At 68.6% G+C, this 24,099-nt stretch overlaps 2 protein-coding genes across 8 annotated transcripts in view; one reads left to right on the top strand and one right to left on the bottom strand.

Moving 5' to 3' along the window:
- The first annotated feature begins 1,164 nt into the window (after window positions 1–1,164).
- Window positions 1,165–12,888, top strand: SREBF1 (sterol regulatory element binding transcription factor 1). The gene is given in 20 exon segments (XM_080556018.1): window positions 1,165–1,300; window positions 5,069–5,467; window positions 5,649–5,797; window positions 5,799–5,834; window positions 5,937–6,077; window positions 6,161–6,379; window positions 6,468–6,582; window positions 6,679–6,893; window positions 7,362–7,566; window positions 8,240–8,424; window positions 9,121–9,382; window positions 9,516–9,682; window positions 9,884–10,052; window positions 10,139–10,247; window positions 10,327–10,436; window positions 10,536–10,668; window positions 10,812–10,974; window positions 11,280–11,465; window positions 11,566–11,677; window positions 11,901–12,888. Coding segments are annotated over 20 exon segments (3,405 nt in total). The 5' UTR covers window positions 1,165–1,194; the 3' UTR covers window positions 12,125–12,888.
- Window positions 12,889–13,258: 370 nt separating this feature from the next.
- The window catches only part of RAI1 (retinoic acid induced 1), a 74,900-nt gene continuing 64,059 nt past the window's right edge, over window positions 13,259–24,099 (bottom strand). For 6 of the 7 annotated variants that reach the window (XM_080556012.1, XM_080556013.1, XM_080556017.1 and 3 more), the window contains 5 exons: window positions 17,949–23,526; window positions 16,347–16,440; window positions 16,029–16,078; window positions 14,203–15,583; window positions 13,259–14,160 (listed from right to left, as the gene is read on the bottom strand). In XM_080556012.1, coding sequence (XP_080412138.1) covers window positions 15,569–15,583; window positions 16,029–16,078; window positions 16,347–16,440; window positions 17,949–23,510 — 5,721 coding nt within the window. In that variant the 5' untranslated portion in view covers window positions 23,511–23,526 and the 3' untranslated portion in view covers window positions 13,259–14,160; window positions 14,203–15,568. Of the gene's footprint in view, window positions 14,161–14,181; window positions 15,584–16,028; window positions 16,079–16,346; window positions 16,441–17,948; window positions 23,527–24,099 lie in introns of all 7 variants that reach the window. The other variant, XM_080556016.1, reaches the window with a different exon arrangement.

Raw genomic sequence — 24,099 nt, 5'->3', positions numbered from 1 at the left:
TTATTTATTTGGTGCCCGGGTATTTATTTATTTGGTGCCCATGTACTTGGTGCCCGTGTATTGATTTGGTGCCTGGGTATTTATTTGGCGCCCAGCTACTTGGTGCCCAGGGATTTATTTTTTTGGTGCCTGGCCGTCTGGTGCCCAGGTATTGATTCGGTGCCCAGGTATTGATTTATTTGATGCCCAGATATTTATTTGGTTCCCAAGTACTGGGTGCCCAGGTACTTGGTGCCCAGATATTGATTGATCTGGTGCCCAAGTGTTTATTTATTTGGTACCCAGATATTGATTGATTTGGTGCCCAGATATTGATTTATTTGGTGCCCAGGTATTTGGTGCCCAGGTATTGATCGATTTGGTGCCCAGGTATTGATCGATTTGGTGCCCAGCTATTGATTTATTTAATGCCCAGGTATTGATTTGGTTCCCAAGCATTGGGTGCCCAGGCACTTGGTGCCCAGGGATTGATTCGGTGCCCAGCTTTTTGGTGCCCAGGTATTGATTTATTTGATGCCCAGATATTTATTTGGTACCCAAGCATTGGGTGCCCGGGAACTTGGTGCCCAGGTACTGATGGATTCGGTGCCCAGGTACCGATGGATTTGGTGCCCAGGTACCGATGGATTTGGTGCCCAGGTACTGATGGATTTGGTGCCCAGGTACTGATGGATTCGGTGCCCAGGTACTGATGGATTTGGTGCCCAGGTACTGATGGATTCGGTGCCCAGGTACCGATGGATTTGGTGCCCAGGTACCGATGGATTTGGTGCCCAGGTACTGATGGATTTGGTGCCCAGGTACTGATGGACTCGGTGCCCAGGTACTGATGGATTTGGTGCCCAGGTACTGATGGATTCGGTGCCCAGGTACTGATGGATTTGGTGCCCAGGTACTGATTCGGTGCCCAGGAACTCGCTGCCCAGGACCCCGCTCCGGGGTACCCGGTGCCACCGGGCAGAGGCGGGCACCCCGCGGTGTGTGTGTGTGGGGGGGCGTCCCGGGGTGGAGGGGGCGCCGCTGCCGGAGCCGTTCCCGGGGCCGTTCCCGGGGCCGTTCCCGGGGCCGCCCCTCGTCCCGCCCCCCCCCGGTGGCTCCCGCCCCGCCCGGCCGCAGGTCCGGGCTCGGCGCGGCTCCGGCGCTCATGGTGCGAGCGGCCGCGGCCGGGCGGCGCCGCCGGTGCTGAGCTGCGGGATGAGCGCCCTCGCCTTCGACGACGGGAGCCTGGACGGGCTGGCCCCGGCCCTGGGGCTGCCCGGGGGCAGCGACATCGACACGGCGCTGCTCAGCGACATCGACGGTGCGGGGGGGCCGGGGGCACCGCGATGGGGATGGGGGGGGGGGAACCGGGATGGGGGGGTGGGGGGGAACCGGGATGGGGGGATATGGGGGAACCGGGATTGGGGGGTGGGCGCGGGGATGGGGGGGCGTGGGGGCACCGGGAGGGGGGATATGGGGGCACCGGGAGGGGGGGACGGCTGGGACCGGGGCTGCGCGCTCGGTGCGCGGCCGGGGCTCGGTGCAATACCGGGAAGCCACGCGTGGCCGTGGGGGGTGCAATGCCCGGGGCTCGGTGCAATGCCCGGGGCTCGGTGCAATACCCGGTGCTCGGTGCAATGCCCGGCGCTCGGTGCACCGCCGGGAAGCCACGCGTGGCCGTGGGGGTGCAACGCCGGGGCTCGGTGCAACACCGGAGAAGGGGGGGAGCGGGCTCGGTGCGACACCGGGGGCTCGGTGCGACGCCGGAGAACCGTAGCACAGCCCGGGGGGGGCCGCTCTCGGTGCCGGGGGGGCGGAATTTGGGGCTTTTGGGGCTCGGAGTCGCTGCAGGGCTGAGTCGTCCTTGGGGGGCCGTGCCCGGCCCGGGGGGTTCGGGTACCGGTTGTCCCCCCCCCGTCCCGGGGGGGTCGGTGCCGGTGCCGGGGCAGCCCCGGCGCCCCCCCCCCCGCAGCCTTGTGCCGCCGCCAGCCCCGCCCCGCGGTAGCGTCACCGCCGGGGTTACTCCCGGTCGTTCCTCCTGGCTTCCCGGGGCGGGGGGGGGCAGGGAAGGGTGGAAGGGGCGGGGGGGGGAGAAGCGGCCCCGGGGCTCTGCGGAGCATCCCCGGGCCCGGAGCCCTCGGTACCGGGTCCTCTTGGTGGGGGAGGGCTGTGGGGTGGGGATTGTGCCAGCGGGACCCGCTCCCCAGCGCCGAGCTGTACCTGACCCCGTAAGTGTTCCCGTAACCGTACCCGTTCCCATAACCGGTCCCACACCCATACACGTTCCCATTCCCGTTCCCATAACCGTACCCACAACCATTCCCGTTCCCATAACCGTTCCCATACCCATACCCATTCCCATACTCCTACCCCTACCCATAACTGTACCCGTACCCATACCCCTACCCATTCCCATACCTGTGCACGTTCCTGTACCCGTTCCCATTCCCATTCCCATGCCTGTACCCCTACCCCTACCCCTACCCACACCCCTACCCCTACCCCTACCCGTACCCGTCCCCGTTCCCACACCCGTCCCCATGCCCAGCACGCAGCCAGCCCAGCCCCAGCACCGAACAGGTTCCCCGGCTGGCAGCACGTGGCGCCCGTCCCGGCTGAGCTCGCCGAGCGTCGGGGCCCCGAGGCAGCCCCGGCACAGACCGGCCGAGCCGGTGGAGCACGCGGCGGGGTGGGGAGAGGGCGTGGGGCCGCCCGAGCCCCCCGGCGCCCCGCGGCGCCCACGGGACGCTCTGGGAGGTCGGTGCCAGGAACCCCCTCTCCGGGACCGTCGCGGTGTCCCCGTGCTGGCGCCGAACCCAACCGGGTGACCTTTAACCGGGTGGCAGCACCGGGGGAAGCGGTGCGTCCTGCCGCCCGGCTCCCCGCGAGGACCTTGGCTGCGGGGTGTCGTGCCCCAGAGCCGCGCTGGCGTCCCCTCTGCCCTCCTTGGCCCCGAACCAGGGCTGACACGGTGTGCCGGGTCACCAGCGGGCAGCCACCGCCCGTGACACCCCGTTTTGTTTGGCCACGATCCCCAGGAAGCCGTGGGGAGCAGAGGGACGGGGGTGTGGGGGGAAGGTGTCCCCCTGGGGGTGTTCCCCTGGCCCCGCATACCCCGTGGAGAGGGGCTGGGTGCGCTGGTGGTATTTATGGGAGGGCTTTCTAGAGATTTTTGGTAAAGGGCTGTTATAAATGTATATGGTCCTGGGGGCTCTGTGCGGCCCTCCTGCCTTGCCCTGACACCCCACGTGGGGGGCTATCCCCCTGCTGAGGGGCTCTGGGGGCCCTGTGGGGCTGCCCCCAGCCGTGCGTGGGGCTGGGGAAGGGGGAAGCCAAAAGGGTTTTGCAACGCCCCTCTGCAGCGTGGCCATCTGCCCCACCTCCTGCCCCCCTGTGGGTTTGTTGTGGTCCCCACGTGGCCACGGGTCCCTGCGGCCACCCTGGGGGTCCTCTGGCGGTCAGGGACGCGGGTGCTCTGCGCCCACCAGGACCCACGGGTGCGCAGCCCTGCCCCACACGCTCCCCCAAAACAATGGGGTGGGGGCAGAGCCCCAGGGCTGGGGCAGCTGCCTGTAGGGTGCCACGGGATGCAAACCCCTGGTGGGTGCTGGAGGCTGCGTATTGGGGTGGGAGGGGAGAGCCCCCCCCCTCTGCACCACGGGGGAGCCTTGGGGGTCTCTTGAGCTGGGGGATCTGAGGCTTAGAGCCCCCTGCAAAGACCCCCAGTGCAAATAGGGGCGCTGACTTCTTACAGGGGGCTGAAGCTGTGCAAAGCAGACCCGTCACCCTGCGGGGCATCTCCTCGGTCCCCCGAAGCAGGCACGGGGATGCTGGGGCGCAGGGGGGTGCGAGGGGGCGCCCCGCGTGCCAGGGATGGATGCAGGGGGGCGCGCGGCGAAGGAGTTAAGGGCGGCTGACCCCGAGTAACCGCGGCGGGTGCCGGCGGGGTGCCCGCGAGTTACCCGCCGGGCTCACCTTGGCGAGGCCGCGGGGCTGTCTGGGGGCGGCCGGCGGGCGCGCGGGCGGCGATTGGCGGAGTCGGCATCACCCCATCGCCGGCCCCGCTCCAGGCCTGGCGCGGGCGGCAAGCAGGGAGGGCCCCGCGGGGAGAGGAGGCGAGAAAATGGCTTGAAAATATCCCAGCCGCCTCGGCACGAGGCTGAGGGGAGGCCTCGGCCTCCGCCTGGAGACCCCCCCGGCTGCGCCCACCCCGCCGGCCGCACGGCTGGAAGGTACCCCCGGCCTCGTCCCCCCCGCGGCCCCGGGGGGCTTCGCCGCGGCCCCTTCCCGCCGCGTGGGGTGCCCCCGGGGTGTGGGGCGCCCCGGTGGGGGCGTCCTGGGGTCTGGGGGTCTGGGGGTGCCTCGGTGGGACCCCCCCCCCGTGGGTCATCCCGGTGGTGGCAGCTTTGGGGCGCCTCGGTGCGTTCAGCTGGGGGTGCCCAAGTGGGGGCACCCCGCTGCGGGCATTGCGGGGTGTGGTGATGTGGGGGTGCTGGGGCACGGCAGTGGGGGTGTCCCGGGTCTGTGCCCCCCGGTGAGGGGGGCAGACCCCCGAGATCAGTGCTGCTTAACCCTGCGCTTGCCGTGCCGCTCTGCTGGGGGGGAGAGCGGGGTGCACACGCTTGGCACTGGGGTGGGGGGCTCCGGGATGCGGCACCTCCCTGTCCCCACCCGAACCTGCTCCCTCCCCCCGATACGGGGGCTGCTGTGGGGGCTGTCCGGGTTTCTGGTGTATGGGAAATGAATGAGGTGGTCTGCGCCCACCCCGAACTGGGAAACGGGCTGAGATCAGCCCCGCTGCCCCCAGGCTGGGCTGGAAACCTCTGAGCCGGGGGGGGGGGCAGACCCCAGCCCTGCCATGTGGGTGCCGTGCCTCAGTTTCCCCACTGTCAGAGCGCCCGGGGGGAGCGGGGCATGGCACTTCCCTGGGAATTTCTCTCTGAAGAGAGCCCCTGGCTGTGGGGATCCCTCCCCAAAGCACTGGGCAGGGCTGAGCGCTGTGGGGCTGGGGACCCCCCCAGGGGCTTTGGGGACCCCTCGCAAGGTCCGGGACCACCGCTGACGGGGCGCGGGGGGGGCTGTTTTGCAGACATGCTCCAGCTGATCAATGCGCCAGACAATGACTTCTCGGGGCTGTTCGACTCTCCCTTCGGTGCCCCCGACAGCACCGTGCCCCCGGGGCTCCCACCCGCCCCGAGCACCCTCGGCACCTACCTGGGGCCCAGCAAGCCGCCCCCCGCCGCCCCCCCGGGCAATGTGTACCCGGGGCCCCCGGGGCTGGCAGCCTTCACCCCGCAGCCCCCTGCCCCTCTCCTGCCTGCCCCCGGCCCCCCAACAGCCCCGGGGGTGAAGGAGGAGCCGTCGGCCGTGCCCAGCAGCCAGCCCCAGCCCGGCGTGATGCTGGCCCCCCCCAGCTTCGTCCCCGCGTCCCCCGGCCAGTTCAGCCCCCAGCCCTTGGTGGGTTTCCAGAACCAGCACGGCTTCCCCGGTGAGGATTTGGGGGTGCATGGAGGGGGGTGTTATAGGGAGGAGGGGGGTCAGGGCTGCCTGATTCTGGGCAGGGGGCTCGGTGCGGGGGGTTCTGGCTGGGAGCTGGAGGGGGCTGCCCCCCAGTGAGGCTGTGGTGCTGTGGGGGGGTCCCGTAACGCCTCCCTCTGCTCCATGCCCAGCCGTGCAGCCCGGGGGGGCTGGGCAGAGCCCCCTGCCCACCCCACAGCCGGTCCAGCCCGTGGCGACGCTGCCCGGCCCCGTGCAGAGTGTGGCACCCCAGCAGCTCCTGGCCCCCGGGCCCCCCCCTGCCGCCACCACCACCGCCACCCCCCCAGCCCGTCTCGCCCCAGATCCAGCCGGTGCCGGTAAGCCCAGAACCGAGGGTTGCGCACGTGGGGGTGGGGGTGGGTTGGGGGGTCTGGTGGCACCCCAGCCCCTCTGACCACCCCCCCACACACACCCCCCAGGTGCTGCTGCAGCCCCATTTCATCAAGGCCGACTCCCTGCTGCTCACGGCCGTCAAGACGGACGCCGGCAGCGCCAAGACCTCCGGCATCGCCTCCCTGGCCACCAGCGCCGGCGGCACCGCGGCCCCGCTGCAGGTGCCGGTAGGTGCCCCCGCGGGGGGCTGCGGGGTGGGCTGGGGACGCTCGGGGACCCCCCCCGCCGATGCCTCCCTGCCTCCCTGCAGGCGCTGGTGAGCGGAGGGACCATCCTGGCCACGGTGCCGCTGGTGGTGGACGCCGAGAAGCTGCCCATCAACCGGCTGGCGCCCAGCGGGAAGCCGGCGCTGGTGCAGAGCAAGGGGGAGAAGCGGACGGCGCACAACGCCATCGAGAAGCGCTACCGCTCCTCCATCAACGACAAGATCGTGGAGCTCAAGGACCTGGTGGTGGGCACCGAGGCCAAGGTGGGAGCCGGGCCGGGGCCGGGGCCGGGGCTGGGGCGGGGAGGGGGCTGCTTGCAGCGGGGCTAAGCCCCCCCTTGCCCTCCATCAGCTCAACAAGTCGGCGATCCTGAGGAAGGCCATCGAGTACATCCGCTTCCTGCAGCAGAGCAACCAGAAGCTGAAGCAGGAGAACCTCAGCCTGAAGATGGCCGTGCAGAAGAGCAGTGAGTGCCGCGGGGCGGGCAGGTTCTGGCCGGGGTCCTTCCCCCCACCCCACCCCCCCACCCCAACCTGTCTCAGCCCTGCCCCGCTCCCCGCAGAGTCCCTCAAGGACCTGGTGGCCTCCTGCAGCAGCGGCGGGGCCAAGGCGGAGGCCCCCATGGAGGTGGTGAAGGCGGAGGTGATGGAGATGCTGACGCCGCCGCCCTCGGACGTGGGCTCGCCCTCCCGCGGCAGCCCCCTCTCGCTCAGCGGGGGCAGCAGCAACAGCAGCAGCGACTCGGAGCCCGACAGCCCCTTCTGCGACCACGGCAAGGTGCGGGGGTGTGCCGGGGATGGGGGTCCCCAGGGGGCCAGGAGCCAAGCGAGAGGGACGCTGGCGTGGGAGCCCGGCCCTTCTCCCTTAGGGTGCTCCTCGCCCGATGTGGGGCTGGAGGGAGGGACTCAGGGGATGCAACGCCCTTGCTATGGACCCTGTGTGTGTGCCCCGTACCCCATATCCATGCCCTGTGCCCTGTGCGTGTGCCTCATCATCATACTGCATGCCCATGCCCTGTATAATCCATGCCATGCCCATGTCCATACCCATACCCCACGCCTATGACCTGTTATCCATACCCCATACTCCATGCCCACGCTTCTGCCCCATCGCCATGCCCCGTGTCCATATATCTGCGCCCGTATCCACGGCCTGAACCCCATGCTCTGTCCCCCATTCCCTGTGCCCCGTGCTCTGTCCCCCTGTGCCCCATTCCCGAGGCTGACGGAGGCTCTGCCCACGCAGGTGAAGCAGGAGCGCCCGCTGCCCTCGCCCGGCAGCCAGGGCATGCTGGACCGCTCCCGCATGGCCCTCTGCGCCTTCGTCTTCCTCTGCCTCTCCTTCAACCCCCTGGCCTCCCTGCTGCGGGGCTCCAGCGCCCCGGCCCCCGTGGGGAGCCCGGGCACTGCGGGTCCTGGCAGGAGCATCATGGCCGAGTCCGGCACCGCGGGTAAGTGCTGGCACGGGGTGGAGGCTGTTGCGATGGAGGCTGTTGGGTTAGGGGTGGGGTGGATGCTGTGGCCGGGGTAAAGGCTTTGGACGGAGGCCGTTGGGGTGGGCTGGAGGTCGCTGGGGTGCAAGGTGTTGGGTTGGGGGTGAAGGCCGTTGGGATGGAGGCCACTGGGGTGGGCACCATGGGGGTGGAGGCCGCTGGGGTGGGCACCATTGGGATGGAGGCTGCTGGGGTGGACACCGTTGGGATGGAGGCCGCTGGGTTGTGCACCATTGGGATGGAGGCCGCTGGGGTGGGCATCATTGGGATGGAGGCCGCTGGGTTGTGCACCATTGGGATGGAGGCCGCTGGGGTGGGCATCATTGGGATGGAGGCCGCTGGGGTGGGCACCATTGGGATGGAGGCTGCTGGGGTGGGCACCATGGGGATGGAGGCCGCTGGGGTGGGCATCATTGGGATGGAGGCCGCTGGGGTGGGCATCATTGGGATGGAGGCCGCTGGGGTGGGCACCATTGGGATGGAGGCTGCTGGGGTGGGCACCATGGGGATGGAGGCCGCTGGGGTGGGCACCATTGGGATGGAGGCTGCTGGGGTGGGCACCATGGGGGTGGAGGCTGCTGGGGTGGGCCCCACGGGGGTGGAGGCCGCTGACCGCCGTCCCCGCGCGCAGAGGAGCCGTGGGGGTGGTCGCAGTGGCTGTGGCCCACGCTGGTGTTCTGGGGGCTGAACGCGGCGCTGGTGCTGGGGGCGGTGGTGCGGCTCTTCGTCTGCGGGGAGCCCGTCACCCCCCCGCACTCCGAGTCCTCCGTCCTCTTCTGGCGCCACCGCCGCCAGGCCGACCTCGACCTCGAACGGGTAAGCCCCGCCCACTGCCCCGAGCCCCGCCCACTGCCCCGAGCCCCGCCCACTGCCCCGAGCCCCGCCCACTGCCCCGAGCCCCGCCCACTGCCCCAAGCCCCGCCCACTGCCCCAAGCCCCGCCCACCACGGCCACACCCACCATGGCCCCGCCCCCCCCCCCAGTGCCCCCAGCCCTCTCCCCCAGCCCTGTCTCCTCCCACTCCCTGGGATTGCCCCGCCCACTTTCCCGATGCCCCGCCCACTCCGTTGCTATTAGCCACGCCCACCCGCCTTGGCCCCACCCCTCCCACCCGGCATGGCCCCGCCCACCCACGTGGCCCCGCCCACTTCAGCCCACCCACCTGCCCTTGTCCCCCACCTGCTCTGACCACGCCCCCACCTCCTGACCACGCCCCTTTCCCCGACCCCTCCCACCTCCCCTGACCCCGCCCACATGTCCTCATTGGCCCCGCCCCCCTCATTAGCCACGCCCCCACCCTCCTTGGCCACGCCCCCCAGCTCCCCCAGCCTCCAGTCACCATGCCCCCCCAAAACTTGGCCACGCCCCCAAAACTTGGCCACGCCCCCAAAACTTGGCCACGCCCCCAAAACTTGGCCACGCCCCCAAATCCTGGCCCCGCCCCCAGCCCCGCCCCTCTCCCCGGCCCCGCCCTCCCCATGCTGATGCCCCTTTGGGGGGGTGTCCCCGCAGGGCGACTTCGCGCAGGGGGCTCAGCACCTGCGCACGGCGCTGGGGGCTCTGGGCCGCCCGCTGCCGGCCTCCCACGGGGACCTGGCGTGCAGCCTCCTCTGGACCCTGCTGCGCCACCTCCTGCAGCGCCTCTGGGTGGGCCGCTGGCTGGCCGCCCGCGCCGGGGGGCTGCGCCCGGACCCCCCCCCACGCGCCCACGTCCGCCAGAGCGCCCGCGACGCCGCCATGGCGTACCACCGCCTGCACCAGCTGCACCTCGCCGGTAGGCGCCGCGACACGGGGATGGGTCTTGGGGTGGGGAGGGCACGGAGGGTGTTTTTTTTTTGGGGGGGGGGTGGAGGGGGTGTCACGCAGCCACCCGCTGACACCTCCCCGCCCGGCGGGGGTCCCCGCAGGGAAGCAGGCTGGGGGGCACCTGCTGGCCATCAACCTGGCGCTCAGCGCCGTCAACCTGGCGGAGTGCGCCGGCGATGCCGTGTCCGTGGCCGCCCTGGCTGAGATCTACGTGGCGGCCGCCCTGCGGGTCAAGGCCAGCCTGCACCGCTGCTTCCACTTCTTGGCTGTGAGTTGGGGGGGACCAAGGGGTGGGGGATGGCCCCATTTGCCTTCGGGGGGCTTGGTGGGGTGCCTGGTGGTGTGTCCGTCCCCACCTGTGCCGTGGGACCCGGTGGCTCGATGTGGCCGCCCGTCCCCCCCCCCCGCTGCGGGGCTTGGTGTCGGGACCCCCTCTGTCCCCCGCCCCAATGTTGTGCTCTCCCCGCAGCGCCCCTTCCTCTGCAGCGCCCGGCGCGTGGCCCTGTCCCACGGCGGGGCCGTGCCCCCGGCCATGCAGTGGCTCTGCCACCCCTTGGGCCACCGCTTCTTCGTGGACGGCGACTGGGCCGTCAAGGGCGTCCCGAGGGAGACCATCTACAGCTCCGCCGGCAACCCAGGTACCCCCTCAACCCCCATCCCGTACCCCCCAGCCATTTCGGGGCTGCGGGCGGGCTGGGGGCTGACGACCCCTCTCGTCCCGCAGTGGACCCGCTGGCGCAGGTGACCCAGCTCTTCCGCGAGCACCTCCTGGAGAAGGCGCTGTGCTGCGTGGCCATGCCCGAGCCCGGCCGCCCCGCGGCGCAGGGAGAGGGGTGAGTACCGGGTTGGGCACCCCTTCCCTCTGCTCACCGGGGTCCAGCCCCGCTCAGCTCCCCTCTGCTGTCCCACCAGCCGCTTCTCGGATGCGCTGGAGTACCTCCAGCTGCTCAACGGCTGCTCCGACGCCAGCGGCGCGCCCGGCCCCGCGCCCTCCATCAGCTGCGGCTTGGCGGCGGTGACAGGTGAGGCCGGCGTCCCCCGGGGTGCTGCGTGGCGGGGGGGGGGCAGCGGGGCCGTGGGCTGGCGGACGCCCCGCTCCCGTGTCCCTTTCTGCCCCGCAGGCACCGACCCCGTGTCCAAGTGGTGGGCGTCCGTCATCGGCGCCGTTATTCACTGGCTGCAGGGAGACGAGGAGGGGGCCGAGCGCCTCTACCCGCTGGTGGAGACCATGCCCCGGGTGCTGCAGGGCTCTGAGTGAGTGCTGGGGGTGCGGGGTGCCAGCTCTTCCCCCGTGTCCCCTTCTTTTTGGGGTCGCTGCAGCCCCCGCGCCTGCTGGAGGGGGCTCGGCCGTGCCCAGCGAGGGGTGCGCGGTCACCGTGCCCGCCGTCCCCACGCAGGAAGCCCCTGCCCCGCGCCGCGCTGCACTCCTTCAAGGCCGTCCGGGCCATGCTGAGCAAGCAGGACGGGAGCCAGGCCAGCCTGAACCACTGCGAGAAGGCCAGCAGCTGCCTGCGGGAGAGCCTGGAGCTCAGCAGCCCCCCCAAGTGCACCATCGACAAGGTGAGGCTGGGGGGGCCGGAGGGGCTCTGGGAGCGGGTTTTTTTTTTTGGGGGGGGGGGGGGGGGGGTTGCCGATATGCAGGAGGCGTCCCCGGCCCTCGCGGGGGTGCATTGTAGTTGCATTGCATGTGTCAGACTGGGAGTGCAATGCCCCTGCCATGCAGCCCGGCGGGGGTCCCGCGCAGCGCCGCCCGCCCACGGGGGGGAGGGAGGGGGGTGTCGGGGTGCGCCCCGTCCGTCTGTCCCGCTCACTGCCCCCCTGCTCCCCCTTGTGTCCCCGTCCCCCCCCCCTCCATCCCCCTGCAGGCGGTGCAGCTCCTGCTGTGCGACCTGCTCCTCGTCACCCGCACCAACCTGTGGCAGCAGCAGATGAGCGCCAGCCAGCAGCTCCGCGGCGCCTACCAGGCGTCCGCCCTGGAGCTCCGCGGCTTCCAGCAGGACCTCAGCAGCCTGCGGCGCCTGGCGCAGACCCTCCGGCCCGCCATGCGCAGGGTGAGACCCCCCCCCACCCCTTCCGGCCTCAGATAGCCCCGTGGGGACGTGCACGGTGCACCCCCAACCCTCCCCATCCTCCTCCTCATCCTCCTCCCAGGTGTTCCTGCACGAAGCCACCGCCAGGCTGATGGCTCGCGCCAGCCCCACGCGGACCCACCAGCTGCTGGACCGCAGCCTGCGGAGGAGAGGGGTGCAGGGCAGCAAAACAGGTGGGTGAAGTTGTTGGGGAGCACCCCCCCCCCGTTCTGGGTACCCCATGGGGACACCCCGCTGCTGGCCACCGCCGTGTTTAGGGGGCATAGCACGGATAAGGGGAGCTTCTCCCCCAGTATTTTGGTGCTGGCGTCCGCGCCGGGGTGCCCAAATAGCCTCGTAGCGGATCCGGAGAACCCAGGGGCCGGTGAGGGACCGATGCCCGCTCTGTCCCCGCAGCCGGCGAGCCCGAGAGCCACCCCACACCGCGGGAGCACGCCGAGGCCCTGCTGCTCGCCTGCTGCTACCTGCCCCCCAGCTTCCTCTCGGCCCCCGGGCAGCGCGTGGGGATGCTGGCCGAGGCCGCGCGCACGCTGGAGAAGCTGGGCGACCGCCGCACGCTGCACGACTGCCAGCAGATGATCATCAAGCTGGGCAGCGGCACCACGGTCACCTCGGGATAGCGGGGGGACGGGGTGCCTGGGGGGGGTTACGGGGGGGGACGGGGTCACCCCAAAGCCCTCGCCCCGGGTAGGAGACCCCGCTGCAGGACGGGCTCAGGGTTTGGAGGCGCCGGGGAGGAGGAGCGGCAGGGTGCCGTCCTTCGTCACCGTCCCCAGTGGGTGCTCCCCGCGTGTCCCCAGGACGTGGGGACATCTAGTGACACTGTCACAGTATTGCATGGCACTGGGGGTGCTCGGCCACCCTCCTCCCGGTGCCCGCCACCCCCTCCCCACCCCCCGCAGCACCCTGGCACGGGGCTGGGGCCCGTCCTCGCCCCCCTTCCCCTGCGCGTCCCTGCCCGTCCCCCCCCTCCATGGTCCCCAAGCCCCGGGGGGGACACCCCGGCATTGTCCCCATCAGGGGAGGGCAGGAGGGGTTGCCCCGTGGTGGCAGCTATGGTGGCACCGTCTGTCTCCCAGGTGGTGCCCGTGGTAGGAAAGAGGCCCCCCCCCCCAGTCCCTCCCCAGCACTGACCAGTCCCCCCCAGTTTGGAGCTGCTGCAGCCGGTGCCAAGCACCAGCTCTGAGCGCTTTTGGAGAAGGGGAGGCTCCCCCGGGGTGGGGGGGCTGGTGGGTGCCCCCAGTCCCCTCGCTGCTCGCACCTTGTACATAGCCCCCCCCCGCCACACCCCAGCACCTCCCCCCCCCCCCCCCCTTCGCCTCGCCTTTTTAAACGGTATTTTCATAGTTGGAGAGTTTTGTACAGACAATTAAAGCTGATTATTTATACCGCTGTGTGCTGGACTGGGGGCGTGGGGTCTGATAGTGCATGGGGGGGGGGGGGGGCAATCCGAGCCGGGCTGGGGCAAAAAGCCCCCCCCCAGGCGGGTGGGCAGCCTGCGGGGTCTCGCTTTCCTTGCACAGAATGGGGTGGGGGACAAAGGGGACAGGGATGGGGCCATCCCAAACCCACCCTTCCTCCCCTAACATGCATGGGGAGCACCGGAGCTGCTCCCCCCCAATACCCCAAGGTTCCCCCCCCCAAACCCCAACCCCACAGCGAGACCTTTGGACCGGGGGGGGCACCTGGGGACAAAGGGACGCTCGGCCGGGCGCCCGCGGAGAAACACAGGCCACGAGCAGGGCGCCACGTACTTCCAAAACAATCGTTGTATCTTTATTGACGCTCTGAATGCAATGACCTGTTTTTTTACTCTTAAGGAAAATAAACATCTTTTAGAAACAGCTTGTTACACACAATCTTCAGTGTGAAGCAATATACTAATAAGAACACTAGTCTTAACATTTACAGTCTTCATATATATTATATATATGTATATGTATACATATATATACACTATATAATGAGGCAATATATAATACACACGGTTTACCATTTTACAGTCATATGTACAAGATGTCACTAAAAATAGCCAGATTTCAGGCAACACTGCCAGGGACACGGACCATTTTTTTTAAAATTTTTTTTTTGTAATTCATTATTTTTATTATTCTCTTTTCTCCCTTTTTTTTTTTTTAATGCGTGTTTTTCGCTCCCGTGTCCGAGGCAGGCTGCCGAAACGACAGACATTTCTTGGCCAGCAAACCTTGAGGGTGAGGGCTGGGTGTGGGATGGAGGGGGGGGGGGGGGCGCGACAGCCGGCCGGGGCATGGGGCTGGGGGGTGTGGGGTCAGCGCTGCCCCCTTCCCGTGGGATGCTCGGCGCTGGGGGCAGCTCACGCTTCCCTTTCAGGACGGGGATTTGGGGTTAAGTCGCCCTGGGCAGCCTCCTGAAGCAGCCCGGAGGAGAAGCAAAGTGGAGGAAGCCGGCGGCGAGGGGCAAGCCAGCGCCACGCGGAAGGAAGCGAGGGTCTCCTCCGTCCCTCCCCGCGGCGTCCCACGTCCCTGTGGGGTGGGCTGGGGCAGCCGAATCGCTGCCCACCCCAGTGGGGACCGGTGCTGCCGAGCGGGAGCTGCTGCTGGGCTGTTTGCACCCACCTGCACCCGGCTGAAAAATCTGGGTTTGCACCCAGAGCCTCGGGGTTTGCACCCAGAGCCTCGGGGTTTGCACCCAGAGCCTCGGGGTTTGCACCCAGGACCATAGGGCTTGCTCCCAGAGCAATGGGGCTTGCACCAGAGCCATGGGGTTTGCTCCCAGAGCAACGGGGTTTGCTCCCAAAGCCATGGGGTTTGCACCCAGAGCTATGGGGTTTGCTCCCAGAGCCTTGGGGTTTGCACCAGAGCAATGGGGTTTGCTCCCAGAGCAATGGGGTTTGCTCCCAGAGCCTTGGGGTTTGCTCCCAGAGCAATGGGGTTTGCACCAGAGCAATGGGGTTTGCCCCCAGAGCCTTGGGGTTTGCTCCCAGAGCAACGGGGTTTGCTCCCAAAGCCATGGGGTTTGCTCCCAGAGCCATGGGGTTTGCACCCAGAGCTATGGGGTTTGCTCCCAGAGCAACGGGGTTTGCTCCCAAAGCCATGGGGTTTGCTCCCAGAGCCATGGGGTTTGCACCCAGAGCTATAGGGCTTGCACCCAGAGCTTTGGGGTTTGAGCCCAAGCGCAGGGAGCAAAGCCCGTCCCCAGCGAGCAGAGCAGCCGAGGTCTCGGCGAGGCAGAGCAGAAGGAGGGTGGCCTTTCGGGGACCTGGCGGCCCCAACCCAGCAGCGCCAGCACCCCGCGGGGCAGGAGGAGGGCGGAATCGGGGCTGGGGCAGCCCCGGTGGGGACACGGCCGCTGGCGCAGGGCTGGCACAGCGCTGTCCCCGTCCTGGGGAAGCCGTGCCCGGCAGGGTGGGGAGAGGGCAGGCAGGAGATGGAAGAACGAAACGGAAAAAGCAAAGTGGTGTTTCAAACAGCAGGCCGTTGTTCTTTTCTTTTCTTTTCTTTTTTTTTTTGGTCTTTTTTCTTTTTTTTTTCCTTTTTTTTTTTCCTTTTTTTTTTTTTTTCTTTTCTCCGTCGCGCACATATATACAGACAGACACCATGAGGTTTGCTGAAGGCAACATCTCAGATCAGATCAGTGTGAGATACGGAGACCCGGGACCCACGCAGGGTCCGGCGGCCCCGAAGTAAGACAACATCGCCGGGACCCCCTCGTACACGGCCCCCCCCCGCCCCCTCCCCACCCACCCCCCCCCCCACCACCCCCACCCCATCCCACCCCTGTGCAGCTCACGTAGTCCTGGAGCAGTCTCTGTGTTCGCCATACGGATGTCACCGGGGCCGGTGACCCCGCCACGCCACCCCGGGGGGGCTCCGTGCCCCCTGCCCCGCTCTTCCACCCCGGGGGCTCTGCCCGCCCGAGGGGGTGCCCCGGGGAGAGAGGCGGGGGGCGGCCGGCAGCGCTGTGCCCACCTCGGGGGCCACGCTCCTCCGGTGGCCCCCGACGGCTCCGTGCTGGGGACGGTGGCGCTGCCACCCCCCGCGGGTCCCTCGCTGGTGGCGGGGGCCGTTGCGCCTCCCGCGCCGCTACACGGGCTGCCTCTGCGGGGACAAGGGGACAGGGGGTTAATGGGGCTGGGGGGGGGGACACACGGCACATGGCGGGGGACGTGTCCGTCTTGTCCCCAGGCTGGCGGGGATGTCCCCATCGGGATGCAGCCCTGCTCCCCCCCTCTGCAAAAAGCACTGAGCACGGAGGACGGGCTTTTAGCACAGGTTTTAAATTGTCACCCCCCCCAAAGCTCAGGGGTAAGGGCAAGCGGACAAAACCCCATAAAAAAAAGTCGGGGGGGGGGGGGTGCAGCCCCTGTACCGAGGGTCCCATGGGGGTCCTGCTGTCCCCAAGGAAGCGAGGACCCCGTGATGCCCCGTGGGGCTGTGCCAGGGAGCGGGGCATCCCCGTGGGTGGGGACACGGCATGAAAGCTGCTCTGCCTTCCCCAGGGGCTGCGAAACGTCTGGGGGTGCACCGAGGGCTCCGGGCTTACCTTATGTTTGGGACATCGCAGAGAGAAGCTCTCTTCGGTTAGCAAGCAACCTGCGAGGAGAGAAGGCCCTGTCAGGGGGCTGCCAGCTGTCCCCGAGGAGCAGCAGGGACGCAGCCCCCTCCTCGCCACCGTCCAGAGGAGCCGCACCATTTGCACGAAGGTTTTGGTTGAGACCGGCCAAATTCGGGACGCACACACCACGCAGCAGCACATCGCCATCCGCCACGGGGAGCCACCAGCCCACCCTGGCCCCGATTTCAGCCGGGTCAGAGGGAGCTGGCGGGGTCCCCACGCCCCTGTCCCCGCTGCAGGGCTCACCTGTGTCGATGGCACACGCGTAGTGGTAGGTGTGGGGACACCCCTTCTGGCAGCAGCCCACCGTGGCTCCCGCTTGCTGGCAGCTCGAGCACTTCTTTACACGCAGCCGGGAATTTGGAGCGGGGAGGGAGAGAGGCAGAGAGACAGAGAGACCTCGTCAGAGCCCAGCGCCAAGGTGAGAAGCCCCGAAGGCACCGGCGTCCCTGCTGCTGCCCCGAGTTGCCCCCTGGCAGCATCCTCCCTCCGGCACCCATTCACCGCAGCCCGTCCCACGCCATCAGCCGCAGCCACCCCCTTTTTGGGTGGAAAATACTGAAAGCAGAGACAGGGCAGGAGGTGTGGAGGTGAAGGGACGTGACCGTGCCATGGCTCGGGGGCAGCGGGAGCAGAAGACCCTGGTGGTCCCCGCTCCTGCCCCGTCCCTGTTGCTGGCACAGGCAGGGAGGGTGGCAGCCCGAGGACAGCCATGCCATGGGGACGATGGATTGGGTTTGTCCAGCCCCATATCTGGCAACGAGGGGCGTGCTGGAGGTCCCTGCCCAGCCTCTGCAGGGCACAAAGACCCCATGTCCCCGTGGCAGTGTCCCAGCAGTGTCCTCCCTATTTTGCTCTCCCAGTGTCCCCATGCTCCTCGCGGTCTGGACAAGGAGCAGGGCAGGGCTGTGTCCGACCCTCTTGGAGCCGCCGCACGGCATGACAGCATAAAACCACTTTTAAGGCTAAAAGGGAAGATTTTAGGCATTATCAGGAAGGCAGCAGCACAAATCTCCTGGGAAGCAGCAATGCCCGGCAGCTTGCTGACCAGCCCTATTAATTTTGCCCCCCTGCAGCCATGTATCCTGGGGGATTCCCCTGCTCCCGGGCAGTAACACACCATTACCCCTCGGTTTGCTATGCGTGCGGGTCAGGGTGCTGGGGCTGTGGTGCTGGGGGCTTCCCATGGTGCTGGTGACCGCATTGCACAGTGCGCTGCCGGTGGGGTATGGCTGGGAATAGGGCCCCGGCCAAAGGAGCAGCCATGGGAATGGCTTTCAGCCCTACAAGAACACGATGGGGGAGGCTGCTCCTGCTTATTCCTGCCTCTGCTGTTGTCTGGGGACGCCCCGAGCCCTGCAGCCAGCTCCGAGCAGGGAGCGCTCGGCACAGCGACCCGCTGTGTAAAGGGCCCTGGGGCTCGTCTGCCTCGGCCTTCCTAACTGGGCCACCTCCGAGCCCATGGGGAGAGCCCAAGCGCCTCCAGCAAAGAGCTTGGCAGGGCTGAGCCCCAGGCCCTGCTGGGACCGGGAGGACAGGCGCGGGGCATGCGGGCAGCACCCGGCTCCAGGACCAGCCCGACTCTGCTTGGCGGGCCGGCTGCCAGCAGCACGCGGGGCTGGCTCGGCCGCCACCACCTTGGGGTGGGCCGAAAGCCGCGCCACGGCCTCCATTTGCTCCGGCCATGCCGCACGGTGCTGCTCACAGAGCGGGAGCACTGCGTGACCCGTTTGGAGGCGCTGACACCTTCCATCCCCTCTGTTCCCCCTCACGGCCTCTCCTCTACGGGTGGGAGGGCTCACCCCGCCACCCCGGGGTGCCGTGCCGGGCGGGCGGCCGAGCTCTTACCACGTCGGCAGCCGCCTTGACGGCCTCCTGCAGCCCGTAGAGCTTCCCCGCCACCAGGAAAACCCCAGCGGTCCATATGGCACAGGCCTCGTGCAGCCAGTGCTCCTGCGTGTCGCCCGCCGGCTCCTGCGGCGGGGACTCGGCTTTGTTACATTCGTGCCTCCGGGGCTTTTCGGCCGCCTCCTCGCCCTCTGTCCTCTCGTCACAGCAGTAGCAGCTCTGCAGCCTGCGAAACATGCCCCGGGGGCTGGAGCGGAGCGAGCTCTGCTTGGCGGCCTCGGCGGCACCCTCCGGCCTCGGCGGCTTGCCGCCGGCCGCCCAGCTGCTCTCCGTCCCTTTTGGCCCGCGCTCCGCCGCGCCGGCCTCCTCGCCCTCCACCCGCGCCTTCTCCTTCAGCCGCGACTTCTTCTTGGGCAGGCAGTCCTCGGGGTAGTAGGGCCCGCACAGGTCCCCCAGGTCCTTGTAGTTGGCGGGGTTTCGGCACAGGCAGCAGACCAGGCAGGCGGCGCTCAGCGCCTTCGACACCACGGGCCCCAGGTGCATGGTGGACGAGGCCGGCAGGGCCGCCCGCGGCCGCGGCGCCGTGCCGGCGGGCCCCCGCTGCAGCCGGGCCTCGTCGCCGGGCGAGTTGACGACGGTGCAGGCGGTGGTGAACTCGCCGCGCCGCTCCACGCGGACGTAGGGCGCGAAGGGGGGGGCCCGGCTGTCGGCCCGCAGCCGCTTGCAGGAGATGTACTTGAGGCGGATCTCGGGCTCGGCGGGGTGCAGCAGCGGCGCTTGCTGGGCTTGCCGCCGCCGCTTGCCCCGGCTCTTGCACCGCGACGGCACCGCCTTGGCCTTGCCGTGGGCCAGACGCTTCCGCTGCCGCTTGGAGTAGCCGTTGTAGTTGGCGTGGTTGGCCCGCGGCTTTGGCCCTCGCGCCGGCCCGCCCGCCGCACGTCCCTCGGGGCCCTCGCCGCCCCCCGCCTCCTTCTCCTCGCTCTTTGGTTTCTTGCCCTCCCGCGGCGCCTCGTCCCCGCCACCCGGCCCGGACACCCGCTCGCGGGGTGGCAGCGGCAGCGCGGGGCCCAGGGGCGCCTTGGCCATGCCCAGCGCTGCCGCTTTGCCCTTGCGGTTCCTCTTCTTGGGCAGCAGCGCCATGTTCTTGGCCACCACCGCCGAGCCGGGCTGTGCCACCATGGCCGGCACACAGGCCTCACCCTGGAAGCCGTCGGCGGAGAGTTTCTTCCCGCTCCCCGGCTTCCCCTTCAGCGCTCTGCCGTGGGGGTTTCGGCAGAACTGCTCGGCTGACGGTGCTGTGGGTGCTTTCTGCGCCGCCGCCGGTTTGGGCAACCGCACGTCGCCCACCGCCGGGGCCACGCCGCCGTGCTTCACCGCCCGCTCCCGGTCTGCTCCCGCTGGGCTCAGGGAGGTGCCGTAAGTGGCCGCTGCCGTCGCTGCCGCCGCTGCCGCCGCTGCCGTGGCTGCCGGCTTGCAGGCGAACTTCTTCAGGTTGGGCGAGGTGATCTTCTGCACGATGGCCTCCAGCTTGAGGCCGCGGCCCTTGCGGGGAGGCAGCACTTTGGTCTTGGTGGCCTCCTGGAAGGCCGCCCGGGAGGTGATCTTGATGCAGACGTCGGGGGCCTCCTTTGGCAGGGGGGGTTTCGGGACGGCTTCACCGGGGCTCTTGGGGGGCAGCTTAGCTTTCACCTTCTTGGCCACAGGCATCTTCTTGAAGAGGCTGGGGGGACCCTCGGGCTTCTCCTCCTTCATGCCGCCGCTGTTGCTCCGCAGAACCAGGTTCCTCTTCTTGGCGGGGATGGGGGAGATGAAGGTGGACTTCCTCTTCAGCGAGTGCAGGGGCCGCTCGGACATCTTGCCGCCCACTCCCGGCCCCGCTTTGGGCAGCTTCATCCGGGCGCCCACCTTGCCCTCCTTGTGGGGACTGCCCGGGGGGGCCAGCTTGAAGGCGGGCGGGAGGTGGTTGTTGGAGATGAGCTTTTTGGGTGCCTTGCAGTTCTTCAGCCGCACATCTGCCGCCCGCTTGCCCCGCCGCCTCTTGGTGTAGAAAACCTCCTGCGTCTTCGTCCGGGAGCGCAGGATCATCGACCGCTGGTCCCTCTCCCCCACATCCACCGCATCCCCCTCCGGCGGCGTCGGCCCCGCTGCCTCCTCGGCCGGCACCAAGCTGGGCACCAGGAGGGTGGCATCGCCGCCGGCGTTTTGGACCACTTTAGGGGCTGGCCGGCCGCTGCGCTTCCTGGCTTTGAAAGCCACCCTCTGCTTCACCCCACAGGCCGGCTTCTTCCCCAGCTTCTCCTGGTGCACCGGCACCTTCAGCCCCTCCAGCGGGGCCGGGGTGCGGGGCTCGGCGAGGGCGGTGAAGGAGCGGGTGCACATGCGTGCTGGCAAGCCCTCCGCTGCAAACCTGGGCGTCTGGCTGTGGGCGTTCTTGCTCGGCATCTCCACCTGCCCGTCCAGCCTGATGCACGCCACCGGCAGCTCATCGAAGGGGCTCTGCACCACGCTGCCGGCACTGTCCCCCTCCGGCAGCCGGCAGTGGACCCTCTTGTTGCGGAGGCTCTTGCCCCGTGAGACAGGCTCCATCTTCCCCAGCACGGTTTCGGGCACCAGCTGCTGCTTCAAGGGTTCGGAGTCTGCCACCTCCGGGTGAGGCTTCTCCCCTCCGTCACTCTCCTCGGGCTGGATGTGGGGCAGGGAGGACTTGAACCAGCTCTTCACCTTGGTCTCCGTGCCCACCGCAGGTCCCAGCAGGATGACGGACTGGCCGGAGAGGCGTGCCGAGGGCGCTGAGCCCTCCTTCTCCACCGTGCTGACGGTCTCCTCGGCGGACACGGGCACCTCGCTGGCGGACAGCACGGTGGGCATCTCCGGGGGCTTGGGCGGCGAGGCGTCGTAGGGCACCGACTTCTGCTCCGCGCCCGCCAGCTCGCAGAGCGAGGAGTACTCCTCCGCCTCCAGGTCCGACTCCTTCAGCTCCGGCGACGAGATCATGGGGATCTCGCCAAAGTCCCCGGCCGAGCAGCAGTGCCGGGTGTCCTGCAGCCACCTCTCGCTGTCTGCCTTCGTGGCCTCGTCGTAGGTCAGCGTCTCCTCCTCTTCTTCCTCCATCGCCTGCTGGGCAAAGTCCCGGGCCGGCTCGCTCTTGGCCGGCTGCTCGCCGTCGCACAGATCCAAGCCGCAGGCATTTTTTTTCTCCTTGCAGGACCCCACCATTTTGCTGGGGAACAAGCCCTTGGGGAGGTCGGAGGCTTGCAGGCCCGACCCCAGCTCCTTCCACCTGAGGCACGCCTCACCCAGGCTCTCCTCCGGCCACTCGAAGTGCTCCATGGCGTTATCAGAGTCCACTGAGTTGGCCGTGGTGTTCGAGTAGCAGCTGAAGCTGGAGGCCCCCGCACTGGAAGTTGCAGCTGGGATGCTGGGCTTGGAATTGAACGCCAACGGGGCCGCATCCTTGAGCGAGTCCTTGGTCTCGGTGGCCGCAAACTCCACCTGGGGACCCTCGTACACCTCCTCACCAAAGTCCTTCCCCACGCTGCCCCCCGAAGCCTTGTCCAGCTTGAGGGGCTCGGTGAGGGTGCTGGAGTCGCCCTGGCTGGGCCACGCGCCCTTCACCATGGAGTCCAGGCACGGCCGGTGGTTCTCCAGCTGGAAGGGGGACTTGGTGGCCTCCTTGCTCAACAGGGGCGAGTTGGCCCAGGCTTTGTCCCCCTTCTCGCTGATGGCGTCCTGCAGGACGATGATCTCGGAGGCCAGCTCCTCCTGGGACAGCGCGCTGAGGAGCAGCCGGGGACAGTCCCGCTCGTTGGTCACGTACTTGGTGAAGGTCTCCAGGGGCAGGCTGGCGTGGATGCTCTGGAAGGAATCGTCCGATTTGGTGGACATGTCGTCCGGGGAGGTCACGGAGCAGGTGGACACAGACTCGGGCTTCGCCTTGGAGTTGCTGTTGACGCGGGCAGGGCTGCGGTTCTGGTTGCAGTACAGGAAGCTCCTCTCCAGCTGGTCCTCCGAGCCGCTGAGATAGTCGGCGTCCTGCGTCTCGGCGTGGACGGACTGCGGGGTGCTGAGCGGGTCGGACAGGGGCGTCCCGACCTGCTCAGCGGAGTACGTGCTGCTCTCGGGACTGCAGTGCTGCCCTTTGAGCTGCTCGGGGGTCCTCGCCGGGGTCTTGATGCCTTTTTTCTGGGGCACGGCCGATTTGGAGAGCAACAGCTGCTGGACGGTGTTGGAGATGTTCTCCACCTGGGAGGTGAGCGCCGTCAGGCTCTGCAGGCTCAGGTCCGACAGCAGGTTTTCGGGCAGCTTCTCCTTCGGCAGGTTCTTGCAGTTCCCGGACTGAGCATCCGGGCTCGTCCCGTCGGTGGGAGAGGGGTTCAGCAGCGGCATGAAATGGCTGTGGTCGGCGATGCCGGCCGGGAAGGCGCCGGCGCTCAGCGGCTGCTGGCTGTACTGGAAGTTCTCCAGGTTGGGCATCAGCGGGGACGGCGTGGAGCTGTAGGACGGCGACCGGCCGACGGAGCGTGCCGGCGAGTGGCTGGCGCTGGGGCTGAAGGTCTGGTAGTACTGCTCCGGCGTCCGGACGGGCGGCGCGTCGCCCTGGCAGTAGGTCTGCCCCGGCTGGTTGTAATGCTGGTACTTGGCCAGGTTTTGGTAGTGGAGGGTCTCCGGGGCGTGATGCCTCCCCTGCAAGGGCTGAGGCTGGGGCTGGGGAGGCTGCGGGGGCTGCGGCGGCGGCGGCGGGGGCTGCGGGGGCTGCGGCGGCGGCTGCGGGGGCTGCTCGTAGCCGATGCGGTTGGGCTGGTAGCCGTGCAGGTTGGGCACGCGGGGGCCGGGGGCCAGGCTGGCGGCGCTGCCCAGGGGCCGCTCCAGCGGCGGCTGCCCCGAGGGCGCCGTGCAGCTCTTGTAGGAGTGCGCCGGCTGGCTGCCCCCCGGCACCGAGGAGTAGGTGGAGGAGGCGGGGAAGGACTGCGAGTGCTGCCCGAAATGGGGGCTCTGCGGGAAGGGCATGGGCGAGGAGACGTCGTTGGGCAGCTTCTGCCGCTGCAGCTTGGGGTAGGGGAGCGCGGGCGGCTGCTGCTGCTGCTGCTGCTGGAAGTGAGTCCGGAAGGGCAGCGGGGTCGCCGCCGCCGGCTCGTGGTAGGGCCGCCCGCCCGCCGGCGCCGCCGTCTTCTTCATCAGGCTGTCCTCATACTTGGCCACGCCGCCGGGCAGCGCTTGCGGCTGGCCGCCCCACGCCTGCAGGCTCTCGTCCCCCGAATAGCGAGCAGGGTAGGGGCTGTTCTCCTGCACGGCGTAATTGGAAAAGGCCGGCCTGCCTTGCAGCTGCTGCCCCGCTAATTGCTTGTTTCCCCGGTGGTATTTCTCCACGGCGCTGTTCTCGTAGCCCGAGTACGGCAGTTGCTGCTGACTGTAGTACTCCTTCGCCACCAGCCTCTGCCGCTCGCAGTTCGGCCCTGCCTGACTTTGATGCCTGTAATTCTCCAGGCGTGATGTATCTTGTGAAGTCGGCTGGTAGCTCTGCTGGTTGCCATGGAAACCACACCTTTCTCGAAAGGACTGCATGGCGCGGGCTTGTTATCTGCGAAGAGAGAGAGGCGAGAATTCAAATGAAGCACCGCCGCCGCGGCGGGCCGGGGAGCACGGCCGCGCGCGCAGGGGGCCGCGCCGCGGGCACCGCGGGCATCGCCTCGCCTGCCGGGGCAGCGCCTCGCTGGCGCTGCGTCACCTCGCGTGGCCCTGGATCGCGGCACCCGGCGCCGCATCGCCTCGCCTCGCATCGCCCTGCGTCGCATCGCCCTGCGTCGCATCGCCCTGCACTCGCCTCGCCTTGCATCGCCCTGCGTTGCCTCACCTTGCATCGCATCGCTTTGCGTCATGTCTCATCGCCTTGCATTGCATCGCCCCGCATCGCCTCGCCTCGCCTCGCAGCGTTTTGCATCGCCCTGCATTGCCTTGCCTTGCACTGCTTCGCGTTGCCCTGAATCACGGTGCCTTGCCTCGCACCGCTTTGCATCGCCCTGCAACGCACTGCCTTGCTCTGCTTTGCGTCACCTTACATCTCCTCGCCTTGCCTCGCACGTCTTTGCGTCGCATCTCATCGCCTCGCCTTGCACCGCCCTGCGTCGCCTCGCCTTGCCTTGCATCGCTTTGC

This window comes from Anser brachyrhynchus (assembly GCF_964034855.1).
Source record: "Anser brachyrhynchus genome assembly, chromosome: 15".
NCBI lineage: Eukaryota > Metazoa > Chordata > Aves > Anseriformes > Anatidae > Anser > Anser brachyrhynchus.
This window is presented reverse-complemented; position numbering and strand designations above follow the sequence as displayed.